Genomic DNA, 17,285 nt, shown 5'->3' with positions numbered 1-17,285 from the left:
TTTTTAATCTTCAGGGAACTGTGAAAAATCTTTTAGGAGGGTTCTTGAGTATTTTAACACAGACTGATTCTGATTTTCAAGGTGCGTTGAAACTGTTTTAAACAATAGCTTTGAAATAATTTTGTTGCTATGTGAAATGAAGAGTTGACAATAATGGCTTCCATTGGCATAGTGCTGTGTGGTTTCAAAAGTAGCTTTATATGCATCATCTCTTTTGTTTCTCAGAACCATCCAATGTGGTAGACATAGTATAAGTATCTTGAGTTTATAGAGAGGAAAATCTAAATTCCAAGGGACCAAATTAGTTGTTCAGGGTCATATACATAGAAGTGGCATTGCGAGGACTGTAGCCCAGTCTAAACACTGTATTGCTGCTTTTTTTTTTTTTTTTTAAAAGAAGTTGTTGGGGGTAGACGTTTTTATTAATTTTATTTATTTATTTTTGCTGTATTGGGTCTTCGTTTCTGTGCGAGGGCTTTCTCTAGTTGTGGCAAGCGGGGGCCACTCTTCATCGCGGTGCGCGGGCCTCTCACTATCGCGGCCTCTCTTGTTGCGGAGCACAGGCTCCAGACGCGCAGGCTCAGTAGTTGTGGCTCACGGGCCTAGTTGCTCCGCAGCATGTGGGATCCTCCCAGACCAGGGCTCGAACCCGTGTCCACTGTATTGGCAGGCAGATTCTCAACCACTGTGCCACCAGGGAAGCCCTGTATTGCTGCTTTTATCAGGTATTGCTTGAGTGCCCACTCTCTACTCTGTACTTTCACAGACATTTGACAAATTCATAATGAATACGTAATATGATTATATTATATACACTAGATAGAAACCTAGATTTTAGTTGGAGAAACCTAAATTGTAATTGGAGAATTAAGGCTGACATACACAAAATGTTAATTTGGGTTTGTCACATATTTTCTCATGATCAAATTCAAGTTATGCATTTTGGGCATGCATACCTCACAAGTGATGGCTATGCCTTTTCACAGTGCATCATATCTAGGGGTTCATGATATCTGTATCTTGTTACTGGTGATGTTGACTGATCACTTGGTTAAGGTGGTGTTTTGCCGGGTGTTTCCATTGTTAGTATTTTCTCTTTATAATTAGTAAGTTTCTTATGGGGAGATAACTTAAGGCTATGTAAATATCCTTTTTTTCGTCATACTTTAACCCACTCATTTTAGCATCCATTGATGACTCTTGACTGAAACAGTTAATATGGTGGTTTGCCAAATAGTAATTTTCTGTTTCCATCATTCCGTCTTCATTTATTAATTGGGATTACACGGTAAGGAAAAGCCTTCCCTTCTTCCCCATCTACTTAGTGTATGGGTATATTTTTATTTATTGTGTTGGGCACTTAGTGGACTTTTTTGATCTGAAGACTTATTTCCAGCTTAGCTCTGAGAAATTCTATTCCATTATCTTTTCTAACAGCTTTACTGAGATATAACTTGTATACATGAGATATATTTGTGATATAATTGAGATATATTAATATACTATACCATTCACCCATTTGAAGTATACAGTTTAGTGTTTTTTAGTAGGTTCAGAGTTGTCCAAGTTAAAACATTTTCATCGCCTCAAGAGAAACCCCATACCCTGTAGCAGTCACTCCCCCTTTCCCCTTCACCCTCCCCCACACACGTGCCCCAACCCCTGGCAGTCACTAATGTATTTCCTGTCTTACAGATTTACCTATTCTAGATATTTCATGTAAATGGAGTATGTGTTTTTTTGTGACTGGTTTATTTCGCTTAGCATAATATTTTCATCTATGTTGTAGCATACATCAGTACTTCAGGTTTTTAAAAATCATTTTTTTATTTTATTTTGATTTAATGTAGATTGCTTTTTAATTTTTTTATTAATAAGCTTTATTTTTTACAACAGCTTTACCTTTACAGAGAGACTGAGCAGATGGTACAGAGTACCCAGATTAACCTTAGTATATTTGCTATAATTAATGAACCTATATTGTTATATCATTATTAACTAATGTCCATAATTTATTCAGATTGCCTTAATGTATACCTAATGTTCTTGTGTTTAAAGATCTTAGCCAGGATTCACATTGCATTTAGTTGTCATACCTCCTTAGGTTCCCTCTTGGCTGTGACAATTTCTTAGACTTTCCCTGTTTAATGACCTGGAGAGTTTTGAGGAGGACTGATCATGCTGTAGAATGTCTCCCTGCTGAATTTGTCTGATGTTTTCCTCACTGTGGTATCTCACTGTGGTTTTGATTTGCATTTCCATAATGATTAGTGACGTTGATCATCTTTTCATGTACTTGTTAGCCATCTGTATATCTTCTTTGGAGACATGTCTATTCAAATCCTTCACCCTTTTTCAAAATCAGGGTGTTTCTTTTTTTGTTGTTGAGTATTGGGAGTTCTCTGGGTACTCTGTATACTCTTCAGTTCCTATTTTTCCCCTTGGTTAGGCAACTCGGCCAGTCTGCAGACTTTTACAGTTATACCTGGTAGCCCTGATGCTAATATCCCACCATACATCTCAGCTTTTTCTTGGCAGAAGCCATTCAGTTTCTTTTGAGAAGAGTTTACAGGTTTCGGGCATAAAGGTAAAAGGTGACTTATCCGTGCTGTTTACTCGGAATCAAGGAGAGAGGTGGATGTCACAGACAGACCTTTTATTAATCCCTGTGCTTGCAACCCCGTTCTTACTTCCTCCTCAGATTTGGGACAGATCGGCTCTTCATTCCTCTGAGCCCCTTTGTAATTCAAAGAGATTCTGGGCTGCAGCTTTCTCTTTTATCTGTCTCTCCTTCCATCTTCAAGAAATATTTTTAAATCTCTCACTTGACCTGCTCCCAATGCCCACTGCCTCCCCACTTTTTTCCTGTTATGGGTTTCTTCCTTTTTGTTATTCTGAACTTTCAGTTCAGCGACTTTTTGGTGGTAGACAAAGGCATATGTATATGTATGTGTATATCTCTATTCCCCCATTTTGAACTGGAGCCTGTTAGTTTTGAACTGGAAAAAAAAATCTAAGCACATACACTTTACATTGATCATGTTATTTTCCTACTCTAAAACCTTTAACTGATTGATGTTACTTACAGGATAAAGTCCATGCTATTTTATAGTCTTGTTGCAAGTTTATTTCTAGATATGTCTACCATTACGCTACTGTATCAGTTCACTGCTTCTACAAAACATGTTGCTGAAACATAACTTCTGTTCTCAGATTTTATATCAGAATTATTTTGTCATGTCCAAAAGGGAGATAATATTTATTTTGTAGGACTTTATTTTGGTTAGGATTGGCTGAGATAATGCATGCAAGTATACTTCGATCGCTGTAATATACGCTACAAATATTTATTTTACTCTAGACAGTTTATGAATTTGTGTATTACCAATTATATTTCATAGTAAACCCCGTGATAGAATAAAGTGTTCAAACTAATCATTTGTCATATTTTAGTGTTTTCGTAATTTTTAATACTTCCACTTTTACTTATGTCATCTAATTTTCTATTTAGAAAGTTATAATCATAAATTAAACATTTTCAACATGAGAAGGTAGCAGACTATTTTATGGTACCTAACAGCTTATTTAAGAAATACCGTATTAATTTATGCTTCTTTAAATAATACCTTTATTTTACTTTGAGCTAACCAGTCTTTAAGAAAAGTGGTTTTGTTGTTGTTTGTCAGTTGGTTAGTTGGTTTGCATTTAATTGTATTGTTATTTCTTCAGCAGATTTTTGGATTATTAGAGTATTTATAATCCATTCAAGATGTGACAATAGTGTTTGATCTCTTTCAGTGAAATTGCTTATTCCGTTCTTTTAATTATTGTATATTGGCTTTAATTTTCCCCCTTCTCTCTTTCTTTAATTTAGCATGCCAGAGAGTACTGGTGGATCTTTTGGTATCTTTGATGAGTTCAAGAACATGTTCGGAAGAGCTAACCCTTCTTTTGAGAATATTTCTGGAGAAATCTCCTTGTACAGTAAATATGCTATAATTTGCCATTTTTTCACTGATAACTAATAGAATTTTTTTTTATTATTTAGAAATCACTAAGCTCTCTCTTTTGATGTGGTAATTATTATATAGTCAGCTCCATGTTATTGTGTGTGAACTTCTCGATTATTTTGTTATTTACACAGTTTTAACCATTTTGCTTCAATTTTGGCTAGCTAGACATTATCATTGGGATTGTAGTCCCTTTACCCCATTCCACCCCAAGTCTTTGTGCTTAAGAAATGCTAAATAATTTTAATTACTAAAGATAATTATAAGTAATTATAACCATTTTGAGAGTTACCCTTTTCTTTAAGAAAATTGTTACTCACTCTTCATTTATCTTCTATCACTTGTCCATTGGTGCAGCTTAGTGATTTTTAGACCGTTCTTTGCTAAGAAACCCATTTTTATAATGAAACCTTGACTAGAAGCATAAGCAAATAAAACAGAAAACTTTGGAGCTACTGTCTTTGAAGCAAGGTTGAAGGATGTTCCTGAGCCCTGCCCATTTCACCACCCCACTTGAGCTTTGTAGACCCCGAGGGAGCTCTGTGGAACACAAGGTCAAAAACCACTAGTGTAACGGAGAACAGTATGGAGGTTCCTTAAAAAACTTAAAAATAGAACTACCATACGACCCAGCAATCCCACTACTGGGCATACACCCTGAGGAAACCATAATTCAAAAAGAGTCATGTACCACAATGTTCATTGCAGCACTATTTACAATAGCTAGGACATGGAAGCAACCTAAGTGTCCATCGACAGGTGAATGGATAAAGAAGATGTGGCACATATATACAATGGAATATTACTCAGCCATAAAAAGAAATGAAATTGAGTTATTTGTAGTGAGGTGGATGGACCTAGAGTCTGTCATACAGAGTGAAGTAAGTCAGAAAGAGAACAAATACCGTATGCTAACACATACATATGGAATCTAAAAAAAAAAAAAAAGGTTCTGAAGCACCTAGGGGCAGGACAGGAATAAAGAAGCAGATGTAGAGAATGGACCTGAGGACATGGGGAGAGGGAAAGGTAAGCTGGGATGAAGTGAGAGAGTGGCACGGACATATATACACTACCAAATGTAAAACCAATAGCTAGTGGGAAACAGCCGCATAGCACAGGGAGATCAGCTTGGTGCTTTGTGACCACCTAGAGGGGTGGGTTAGGGAGGGTGGAAGGGAGGGAGACGCAAGAGGGAAGAGATATGGGGACATATGTATATCTGATTCACTTTGTTATACAGCAGCAACTAACACAACAGTGTAAAGCAATTATACTCCAATAAACATGTTAAAAAAAACCCCACTCATGTAGACAATTGAGAACTGACTGTATATTTACGGAATGTTTCTATTCTATTTTTCTGAGTTCATTTATCATTGTAATAATCAACATTAGATGTTATTTTATGCATGGGTAGGGCATTGTACTGGGTTAATCGTTTCTATTTTTTTACTTGTCTCCTTAGTCGTTGCTTTTCCCTTTAATTAAATACTTGTTTCCTGTCATCTCTTCTGTACATTCTCTGTTTGAGTTTAACCAAAAACTTGTAATTATAAATAAACCTAAAAACCTTATTTTAGTTTACCAAACAGAGATGAAAGAAATTTTATTTGATTAGGGAAAAGACATGTAAAATAAGGTGGAAAGTAACGGAGCACTCAACTTTGTGAAGTCAGTCATGCTGTAAATGCCATTTAGAAATCTGAAGCATTTGTAAGGTCTCTGATTCTATCCCTCATTTAAAAATAATTGATAGAAGCAACTATAGTGTACTTGGAAATAAACATCTTTCTTTGCTAGAAATGATTCCTGATATAATTATTGTATTTAATTGCTAGTACTTAAAACCAACTCATAACTTTTTAGGTTTTAACCACAAGAGATTATATATTTTAGGACTGAAACCTCTGTTTCATATTTTATCTTAACTACACACAAAAAATGAATATTTTAATGATATAGTAGATAGGAAGGTATTTAAATAGGAATGCTGATATGCATATGTATATGTTTGTATTTTCATTTATAACCTGACTTTCAAGATTATTATGTACCTTGTAACATGATTGTAAAGTTTTGTGTGGTTTTCTTCTCCTCTAGGAAATTCTTCTTCTGGGTATTCTGAAAATTGTTGAAAGTGACATTACTATGAGTCCTTCACAGTATCTCACCTTCCCTTTGCTGCATAATCCAAATTTAAGCAATGGTGTTTCATCTTTTTCACAAAAGTGTCCCACGATTCTAAACAGTAAGGCCATGGGGTTATTAAGAAGAGCACGAGTTTCGCGGAGCAAGAAGGAGGGTGACAGTGACAGTTTTCCCCAGCAGCTGCTTTCCTCTTGGCATGTAGCCCCCGTCCACTTGCCATTGCTAGGACAAAACTGCTGGCCACACCTGTCGGAAGGTTTCAGCGTTTCACTGTGGTTTAATGTGGAGCGCGTTCACGAAGCTGAGAGTACCACAGAAAAAGGAAAGAAGACGAAGAAAAGAAACAAATCGTTAATTTTACTGGATAGTAATTTTGGTGGAACAGGTATGACAACAGCGTTATCGGTTGCACTAAGGTTTTTCCAGCGGCGGTTTTATAGTAGTTGAGCACTGAGAATACAGCGATGCTCTGACTTACTCTCAAATGCTCTTCACATGGAATGCCTCAGCAGGGCAGGCTCTGACTTACCGAAGCCTGCGTTGTCAGATAGCCCTGAAAACTCCATTTTCTTCTGTTCTTTTGCCTAGTGTGTATGGGGCGGGGGAGGCAGGTGGGCCACATCTGCAACTGCTGCAGGGCTCACCAGCCCCCTTTCTTGCCTCTTTCCTGGTCCCGTCACTGGGTTAGGGTGGCTCCTGGTGTTTGAAAAGGAAAGGATGAAACCCTGTAGCCACTTTGCCATCCGTCTGCCACCGGTTTCCCACCTCCTGTTAGTCCGCCTCCATTTCATCTCCTTTCTCTCTCGTAGTTCAAGAATGTTTAAACGCATCAGCCAACCTCCAGAGTGAGAATAAATTTCATTCCAGTTCTTTCTATAACTGCTCGAATCGCGATTATGCTACTAGGAAACTGCTAGGTAGAAAGAAGCTGTTCGTTAGAAAGCAGTTTATGGTGGTGGTAAGTAAAGCAGGTAGGCTAATTCTTAGGGTCCACGAATGAATGAAATGACTGAATGAGACAGGTTTAGGGGGTTATGATTATAGGGAGGTGCTGGCCTCAATGGCTGCTCATTCCACAAGGTTTACACATGCCAGCAGAGCCTCTGCTTCCGAACACTAGGCCTTCACCAGTATCTGGTTTCCAGGGAGGTCTTCTACCGCTGACCTGTAGATGGAACGGAAAACCTTAACGACACTGTCGAGATTGAAGGGTGGGAAATGTCACCTGATATCCACAGTTGGAGCTCTGAATCTACTTTTCCACAGATGTTATTTCCAAGTTATTAGCAGACCACACTTAGGTACTTTTATGGGTTAGCCTAGGAAGCTGAACTTTTAAGAAATCTTAGCAGATAATTTAATGTTTTAGGTAGTTATAGTGTTTTCTTTTGTGAATTGAATTTTGCCACCTAAGAATTGATAGCTCTGAAGGATATACATGTGATGTTATTGATGATGGTGCTGTCTAATGTACATGGAGAGCTTTCTGGATTGTGTCACTTTGCTCTGCTCTTGCTATATACATTTTTAATCTTCACAACATTTCAGTAAGGTGAGTGCTCATACTGTCTGTATTTGTAGATGAAGTTAGGCAGCATGACCGATTTATGTGGGTGGTAAGTGCTGGAAATGGATTTAAACCCACCTATATTTAATTCCAGAGCTTAAATATCACCACTACACTATAAACTGCAGATCTCTTTCTTACATATTAAGTGGGAGCAATCACAATGTAAACGGTCTCTTATAAAATGAATAAATATACACAATGACCTGAGAAAACTACATATTGGGAACATTTTTTAAATTTCTTATTGTAAAGATGTATTAGAAAATGTGTGTTTTAGAAAGATAATCTTGCATGAACATTTAAAATTAACATTTAAAAATAGTATACCTACAAAAAAATTGAAGAAAGGTGAAGAAAATATTACAGTGATAACACATCCTTTGCCACTAAACCACTGTGTGCTGTTGAGCAAGTTATTTAACCTCTCAGCACCTCAGTTCTGTCACCCTCAAAATGGGGATAATAATATTTACCTCACAAGATTGTCATGAGCACTAAATTAAGAAATATTTATAATATAACTACTCTGAATTCCTGAACACACACTGGTTTCTCTTCTGGTCTCTTAATTGTACAAGTTCAGATTTGATATGGAAACATTTTTTTCGATATCACTTCAGATATGAGTTCTCTATATATCTTATATCTTGGGCAATAGTCCTCAAGATAATCAATGAATTTAACTGTTCTTTTTTAAGACTATTGTCATTGCTAGGGGGAGTATTCTTAAAAATTGGTGGTGGTTTGTTGTTGTTGTTTTTTTTTAATATGATTTTGTTTTTGATATGGACCATTTTCTTAAAGTCCTTATTGAATTTGTTACAATGTTGCTTCTGTTTTATGTTTTGGTTTTTGGCTGCGAGGTACATGGGATCTTAGCTCCCCAACCAGGGATCAAACCGGCACCCCCTGCACTGGAAGGCAAAGTCTTAACCACTGGACTGCCAGGGAAGTCCCTGGCGGTGGTTATACCCGTAGAAAATTGACAACCAATATATGTGCAATCCGAACACAATCCAATATAAGTGTTTATCTTCTCTAAAAGTCCGAGCCTTTGGGCATGCATTTTATATTTTGGTACATCTTAGTGTAGCTTTACATGAAGTCATGAATCATGGTAATAGGTCACATGGCTGAGGACTGAGCTCATCATACATACTCAGGCAGTGCTAAGTTTTAAGTGGTGAGAAAGAGAAGTCAAGATCATAACCAGATGGCTCAAAGCCTATAGCATTTACCTTCGCTTGCCTTGGAGAGAGATGTTAGAGTTTCAGAATCACTCAGTAATTACGTTCAGAGATCACGCATCAGGGAGTCTAGGCAAGGACTATATTCAAACACCACAATTTTTCTAAAAGGAATTTTAATATAAAATTTTTTTAAAAGCATGCTATTGTTATTATTATTATAGAGATTTTTGGTGGTGCAAGGCATGTGACAATGGTGTGCGCTCCCTGGGCTGGGGCCCCGATGTCACCGTGGCCCAGTCCAGTCAATAAAAGAATCATAGCACAGTGACATCACAGTGGTCTCTTGATTCCTGCAATTAGCCCTCGGTTATCATGTATTTTAAAACATTTAACAACTTCTGTTGCGCTCAATTACTGTTTTCACTCTTCATTTTGGAGTTAACATCTAAACTTTGGAAATGTTGTTTGGAAATAAATGTTGTTTATTTACCTGGAATGTTCAGACATTCCAGGTAAATAATTTACTACAAATGAACAACCATGCTTTGTAATCTTTTAGATTCACTTTTCCACTCATTTTTTATCAGTTGCTTAACGATCATTCTAACATCTTTTTCTCCTAGAGCACAACAGACCAGAAGGTGCAGAGTACGTGAGTCCTGGTGAAAGGCTCATAGAGGAAGGCTGTATTCATATGATCTCATTGGGATCCAAAGCGCTGATGATCCAAGTGTGGGCTGATCCCCACAGTGGCACTTTTATCTTTCGGTAATGATTATCCTCAACCCATCATGAATAGCTCATGTATTTAAATAATTTATGTAAGAGACATTAATGTGAAATCTGCTAATAAAGATCATTACAGCAAAATAGAAAATTCTTTAAAAAAAGAAGATACATTCTAACAGTTATTAATACAGCCTTTGTAACAATATATTATTCTATCTAAAAATCTATAATTAAACTCTGAAGTACATTATATTAATTCTCAGTTGTATCTTAGACCAAATACTGAAGTCTTATCTATGAAAATATTCCATCAGATTGCAGTGATCTTACGTTGTTATCAGCAGTTTTTCATGTAGATTATATATTTAAGAACTACTATCTAATAAGCTTAGGTTCTCGTTGCTGTCTTGTCCTTTTTTTCCTACTGCCTTTGTTAACTAGTATAGATACAAGTCTTTTATTTGTATTGAGTGAGTATGACTAGTATGATACTATCTTTATAAAACTTTAAATGAAACATGTTGCTTAGGGATCTATGCTCTGTAAATGTAATAAAGGTTACTTGGTACATTATATAAATTATATCTTAATTCTCTTAGTAATCCTTCGAAGTAGGTTAGACCAACAATACATCCTTGTTTTAGGCATTTAGATATGTATAATATGTATTAATTTTTGTGTGAACCAAATATTACACTGTAATTTCTAAAAAGGCAATGACTGTATAGATAGTACTAATAAAATTTTTTCTGCAAATTGAATTCTGAAGATTATTGCCCAAATTGTTAACCCTAACTAGCAAATGAGCCAAATCTATTTTAGTTCATGAATTGAGGTAATAGTACAATAAAATAACTAAGCAGATTACGGTGTAAAACAAAGACCTACTGACTTTTCAAGTTAGTTTAATAATAGAGCTGATTTTTAATTTCACTTAAATATCTAGAATTGTAGTTGATATACATGTTAAAAACTGAGATCAGAAATTTCATGTTTTTAGCCTTTACCATTTTTCTTTTTGTGCAGTGTGTGCATGGATTCAAATGACGATACAAAAGCTGTTTTACTAGCACAGGTTGAATCACAGGAGAATATTTTCCTTCCGAGCAAATGGCAACATTTAGTACTCACCTACTTGCAGCAGCCCCAAGGGAAAAAGAACATCCATGGGAAGATCTCCATATGGGTCTCTGGACAGAGGTATGAAACATTTTTAGTAAATACTTATTAATGTCAGTTACAATTTTAATTATTCTGTTACAACTTCTGAAACATTACAGAAAACTATAGGTAAAATTTTACTATATATTAACATAAGAGTCTGTCAAGTTAGATATTTTTTCCTATTTATCACTTTCATACAAAATTAATTCCCCTTAGAAATAATTGTTGAAGATTAATATTTGAATTTGGGGAGCATGCAGAAATCTGAACTTTTAGGCATTCATGTAGAACGTATATTACGTCAAGCAACTGAACCTATAATTTAGTCCATCAAGCCCATATATTATAAAATGAATCCATAAGGAATTACTTAAATTAAGTGGCTAATAAGACTCATACCTAAATTAAATCAGAGTTTCAAAAGAAATTAGAATGACTAGAGAAAAATATAAGCCAGTATATCAGGTGATAGATTAAGATAGGGTCCTAGAAATATGCCAGGTGATAGATTTGGTTATAGTACTATATGACTTTTACAAACCAGGAGAATTGTGAGTCAAATTAATAAGAAATGTTTTGTAGAATATCTTAATGTAAAATGTAACACTAAGAGAACTATAAGGTATGGAAATTGTAAGCATTGGGAAGTATTTTATTGAATGAAATAGCATGAAAGGGGATACAGAATTGGAAACTAGTGTAACATGGGAAAGGACCAAGCTGGCTGGAAGGAACAGTCTAAGTTGAATAGTAAGCAAGAAAAATGAGTGGGCATGGTGATACTATGTGACAGCAGCTTTGGATCCAGGATGAGGAGTCTAGATTTAATCGAATGGTCTAAAATATTGCAAACCTATGATGTCACAGACCTTTTGCCAGGTGCATTATATACATGATCTTCCAATTCTCTCAAAAGTCCCTCGAAGTAGATTAGATCATAGAGATAACATATACCCTTAGCACAAATTAACCTATTTTTTCATTCATTTGTTCATCCAATACTTACTGAGGAATTATTATGCGCTGAGCACATGCTATATCAGGCTCGGGGGCTTGGTGAACAAGACAGACACGTTCCCTGCCTTTTGGGGCTCGCAGTCCCGTGAAGAAGCAGACCGCAAGCATACACGATTAAATGAGTGTACAAATCATGACAAGTACTGTGGGGATAACAAATGTGTCCTGAGATAGAAAATACCAGGTTTGCTACTTAAGGGAGGTACATCAGGGAAGACCTATCTAGGAACAGTTTATTTAAGCTGAGACCTGAAGGAGATGGAGCTTTCCATGAGCAGGAGGGAGGAAGAGTGAGTGGGCCAGGCAGAGGGAAGGGCCTGTGGGAACCACAGGAAGGCTGTGTACCGGTCAGCGCTGCAGTGGCTGCAGGAGTTGATTGCTTACAGCCATCCAGCCTCAGGAAGGCAGGGCAAGGGGCTTGTGAACGGCTCTAGGGTAGCCAGTTCACAGTGTCTGCCACAGGAAACAGTTTATTCATTTTTTAAAAATACATGAAAATATGTCATTGAAGCTCAATTTCCATAGTCCAAATAAAATATTTTCTGAGAAGTTCTGTCTTCACAACTGCCTAAGCCTGAATGGCAGCGGTAGCCAATCACTGTTTGTTTCCAGAGCCTTGAGTTAGATCGGTTGGGATTGGGGATGGGGCTGGGAGAGAGTCTCCTGGACTCTCTCCTCCTCCTTTCTTGAGCTCTCAGCACACACCAGGCAGTGTAGTAAGCATTTGACATGGATGACCTCAATTAGTCCTCCCAACAGCATGATGAAAGAGGTGTATTTTACATGTGAGGCAGCTGAGACCCAGGGTAGGACAAGGTAACTGACCCAAAGCCCTACCAGCAGTGAGGAGGGCTGCTGAAACGCAAACTGGACTCTGAGTCTGGATAGAGCCTGCTTTAAAACCCTGTGCTTTACTAACCTGACAGCGTTTTGGTGAATCAGGCCAGCTGACAGATATAGGAATCATAAACTAATCATTAGACATGTTCAGAGTGAGCGTCTAGATGTTCTCTGTGGCCAGTTCTGAAGTTATGAGTATAGTCACTTGATTCACGTAGCACTAATTTTTAGTCACCCACTTATTTCTTCATTACTTTGAGGGAATTTTTTCCCCTTTGGTACAAGTTAACGATTTTATCTATTAATAGAGCAATGAGCAAGTGACCAAGGATGAATATATTATTCTGTTGATTTAAATTCGGCACTATCTTTATCACTCTTTGACCTAATAGAATAATTTCTACAAATAATATATTTCAAGATGTAATGACACTGGAAAAACCTATTAATATTTTCTATTAATTTTTATTTGACGAACAGCACACAAATATGGTAGGAATATATGGCACATAGTAGATAGTATGAATTATTTTAGTGTTTGTTGAACTCATCTCGCATTGATCTTACAGAAGGTTTTCTTTACCCATAAAAACTGTATTGTCATAATGCCACTAGGGGGCAGTACTGTTTCAGTCACAGCCATTTAGTTGGTTCAAGAAAGATGCCTGTACAGTAATAGAAGTTATCTCACTATAATGTTATATGTCAATTATACCTCAGTAAAAAAAAGTTAGCTCACATCTTTCCTTTGTTAAAAATATTCGTATTAAAATAGTTAAATTTATATGTTAAGTATGAAGCAGAAAGCCTTAGGGGAAAGTTTTTAAATAAATACATACCAAAATAGAATATCTCATTATTAGCTTATTCTAAGTCCTTTGTCTTATTCACAAACTTTGTCTTTATAAGCTACCTTTATTATCTTAATATGGACGTTAAAACATTTCTAAAATGGGGGTAGAGCTTGGCACTCCGCCATTTCAACTAGAGGATGAAGTTCTCCCATCATGTGTGTCTCTCTAGGAGAAACCGCTAGTTTACCTCTTCCTACTTTGCCTTTTGTAAGGATTCCTGTAACCTTTATATGAAGAAAAGCAAGAGACTAATCAAAAGCTCGGTAATGATTTAGCACTGAAATAACAGAAAATGCCAAAAAGCATTGGCGTTTTAGTGCCTTGTCAGAGCAAAACCTGAAGAAGTGATATTGTTTTTCTGATTAGTTTTTGAAGCCCTCATAGAGGACATGAGATCTTTAGGAATTGTTTACTGAGGTGGGAGACTTTCTGGTAAAATCAGGGGGAGGTGGTAGATTTATATCTTAAACCAGGAAGGTGAATATGCAGAAGTCAAGTGGCAAAGAAAGCTTTCAGCAAATGTCCGGTCATGCTTCCCACGGCCTGGTGTAGGACCGTCAGCATCTCTGTTCTGCTGCCGTCCTCTGGGGGCTTGTGGACCAGCAGCACCTTGGACCAAGGCACGAGAGAATCAGCCCTCCTCTCTGTCCCATCACCAACTATCTGATACTGAACCAAGAAACATGTTCAAGAATTTCCCGTTTTTAAACATTCATACTTTAAAAATCCCTAGTACTCACTGAAGTAATTGATTTAACTTTGTTTTTAACGTAGGAAGCCTGATGTTACTTTGGATTTTATGCTTCCAAGAAAAACAAGTTTGTCATCTGACAGCAATAAAACATTTTGCATGATTGGCCATTGTTTATCATCCCAAGAAGAACTTCTGCAATTGGCTGGCAAATGGGACCTGGGAAATTTACTTCTTTTCAATGGTATATTTTTCCCCTTCAAAGCATTTCCAAATTTTTCTTTCAGTTAACAAATATTAAACTAAGTTATTTATCCTGGATAAAGTATTAATCCCTGTTCCTTCACTTGTACTTAGTAAGTACTGTATTTCCTAGATTCCAAGATGTACTTTTAAAATAGTTTTATAATCTAGGTGCTTCTTATAATTGATACATACATTTAATGTAGAGGTGTACATCCTACCCCCATACCCTCCCCAAAAGAGAAGCTTATATTAAATCAACTTTATAATCCTGGAAAATGCACTGTTATGACAGGTACACTTAGACTGGTTGTCTCTTTTATTTATAATTTTAGTATATTATATTAAAAAGTACCACATTTTAGGGGCAAAAGAAATATGTGATTTAAAAAAATATATCACTAAACCTGGCATGTAATAGCATTCAGACAGTGTTTATTGAATAGATGAATGGATGGATGAAGGAATAAAGATCCACATGTTATTTTTAAAAGGAATTTACTGAGGTATAGTTTCCATTTACAAAAAAGAAAAATAAAGAGGCAAAACCAAACCAAACCTGCTTTTAGCCTAAAGAGCAACTAGACATTTCATGACTTCATTATACCAAGAGCTTTCAGTTAACTTTATATATGTATCTATATTAATTCATCTTACATCCAGATAATGTTGCTGTAAATTATTTGCTCATTACACCAATTTGGAAATTGAGGCTTTTTCCATTTTGTAAGATACAGTGAACAACTATAAGAATCTAGCAAAAAAACCCTCTTGGTTTCTTGTTTTTTACGAAAAACTTTGGTTGGAGTATTTTAATTAAATAACTTTATTTTTTTGCTATTCAGGAGCTAAGATTGGCTCACAAGAGGCATTTTATTTATATGCTTGTGGACCCAATCATACGTCCATAATGCCATGTAAATATGGCAAGCCTGTGAATGACTACTCCAAATATATTAATAAAGACATTTTGCAATGTGAACAAATCAGAGAACTTTTTATGACCAACAAAGATGTGGACATTGGTCTTCTAATTGTAAGTTTCCATTTTATAAGTTTTAACTTTATAGTAACTGTTATGTATGTTTATTGAATGTGTCATTAGCTGGGAATTAGATTTTTAGAGTTTTTCTTTTCTGTTTGTCAATATTTTCTTTACTTAGAAATGTTTTTCTTTTTAATTGAAATACTTTGACCACCTCAGAATTCATTTTCATGTTTCAAATTTTCATCTGCTTTTCCTTGGAACTATATTTCTATACTAAGTATCAGTTTAGTTTAGGTTATACCTATTAATCATTTGAGAAAAATGTTTATGATATAATGAAAATATAACACGTGTTAGCCTTAAAAAATTGCTTATTACCTTTCTCTCCCATACTTACAAATAAATACTAACTTTTATTTATATTAATTACACATATTCAGATTTTAGAATATTTCTTTCTTTAATATCAATAACAACTAGGAATTTTGCTTTCAAATTATTGCTCACTCTGCTTATATGAGACTCTTGATTGCATTTTATACATTATTCTAATATTTTGTTATACTAATATATAGATTAGGAGCTTGTGATAGATATTTTTCATTATAGCAGCTAGGAAACTGACCCTTCATGGTCTTAGAAGATCTACTAAAAGCTGTTAGAGTTTTTTAACCATGAAACTATGTTCCTCCTTCTCTTGCTTTCTTATGAGAGGTACAATTATAGATATTTCTTACTTGGAGACTACTACTTTGGGATATATTTTGTTGTTATTGTTGTTGTTAATGAGGTGTATATTTTACAATCAAAATATATTATATTTTAAAGCTGTAACATTTGACTACAGTGAAGGAGAAGTTCTAGTTCAGATATTTTGTAAAACATATGTAAGTCTTAAGTGGTGTTAAATATATATCTGTGGTAAAATAAATATAGAGTAGATACCTGTGGAATTTAACTGAAGATCTGGTATTAGGCACACAATCTTTTTCTCCCTAAGGAGTATTTTAAAATGGGGGTTGGGGGCATTTTGGCTGTCCACTATTATTGGGTGGGGGCCAGGGATTTTAAGTATTCTACAGCGCATGGGCGGTGTCATACAACTAAGAATTAATCCCACCCCAAATGTGCCACCGTTGACCAAACATGCTTTAGAGAAATGATTCTCCAACCAGAATCACCCAGAGGGCTTGTTAAAATGTAGATTGCTGGGCCAGAGCTTCGGCTTCAGTAGATCTGAAGTGTGGTCCAAGAGTTTGCATTTTTAACAAATTCCCAGGTCATGCTGATGCTCCTGGTTGGGGACCACACATTGAGCATCTCCGCTTTAGGAAGATGAAGGAGCTCATACAACAAATGTCTGTTCAAAACATAATTTTATTTTGCCCGAGAAGAATATAGGTTGTTAAGTCATAAAATGCAACAGGAATTATCACAGATAAAAATTATACAGGTTTTATGTGAAAAGTCTTTTTTAGAAAGAAGATTTTTAAAGCCTGACTTCATTATTTTGGGGTTATGAAGTATGAGTTAGCAGTCAGGCAGAGGTGGTGCCCTCCTGGCAAGGCATTAGTGTCAGGTGGGACATGTTTCAGGTAACTGGGCATTTTATCAGGTTTCTAATGAAAACTGCTACAGATATACAATTTTGTTTCACCCAGCATAATCATATACAGTAGACTGTGTAGTCAGTTTAGTTGGTATGCATATATGCTAGGTGATGCCTGATGAAACTATACGTAAATCACCACGAGTTGAAAATGATCGAAGCCCAAGGCCCCCCCGCCCGCCCCGGCTTCTGTGAGAAGATCTGGAATCTACCTGATTTCCCTAAGCTT

At 36.1% G+C, this 17,285-nt stretch overlaps 1 protein-coding gene across 4 annotated transcripts in view; it reads left to right on the top strand.

Moving 5' to 3' along the window:
* The window catches only part of LYST (lysosomal trafficking regulator), a 194,671-nt gene that overhangs the window by 72,097 nt on the left and 105,289 nt on the right, over nt 1-17,285 (top strand). For all 4 annotated transcript variants that reach the window (XM_049697336.1, XM_049697339.1, XM_049697338.1 and 1 more), the window contains 7 exons: nt 15-81; nt 3,875-3,984; nt 6,114-6,546; nt 9,545-9,689; nt 10,677-10,850; nt 14,300-14,460; nt 15,305-15,495. In XM_049697336.1, the coding sequence (XP_049553293.1) occupies nt 15-81; nt 3,875-3,984; nt 6,114-6,546; nt 9,545-9,689; nt 10,677-10,850; nt 14,300-14,460; nt 15,305-15,495 (1,281 nt within the window). The remainder of the gene's footprint in view (nt 1-14; nt 82-3,874; nt 3,985-6,113; nt 6,547-9,544; nt 9,690-10,676; nt 10,851-14,299; nt 14,461-15,304; nt 15,496-17,285) is intronic.

The sequence above is a fragment of the Orcinus orca genome, chromosome 14 (assembly GCF_937001465.1).
Source record: "Orcinus orca chromosome 14, mOrcOrc1.1, whole genome shotgun sequence".
In the NCBI taxonomy this organism is placed as follows: domain Eukaryota; kingdom Metazoa; phylum Chordata; class Mammalia; order Artiodactyla; family Delphinidae; genus Orcinus; species Orcinus orca.
This window is presented reverse-complemented; position numbering and strand designations above follow the sequence as displayed.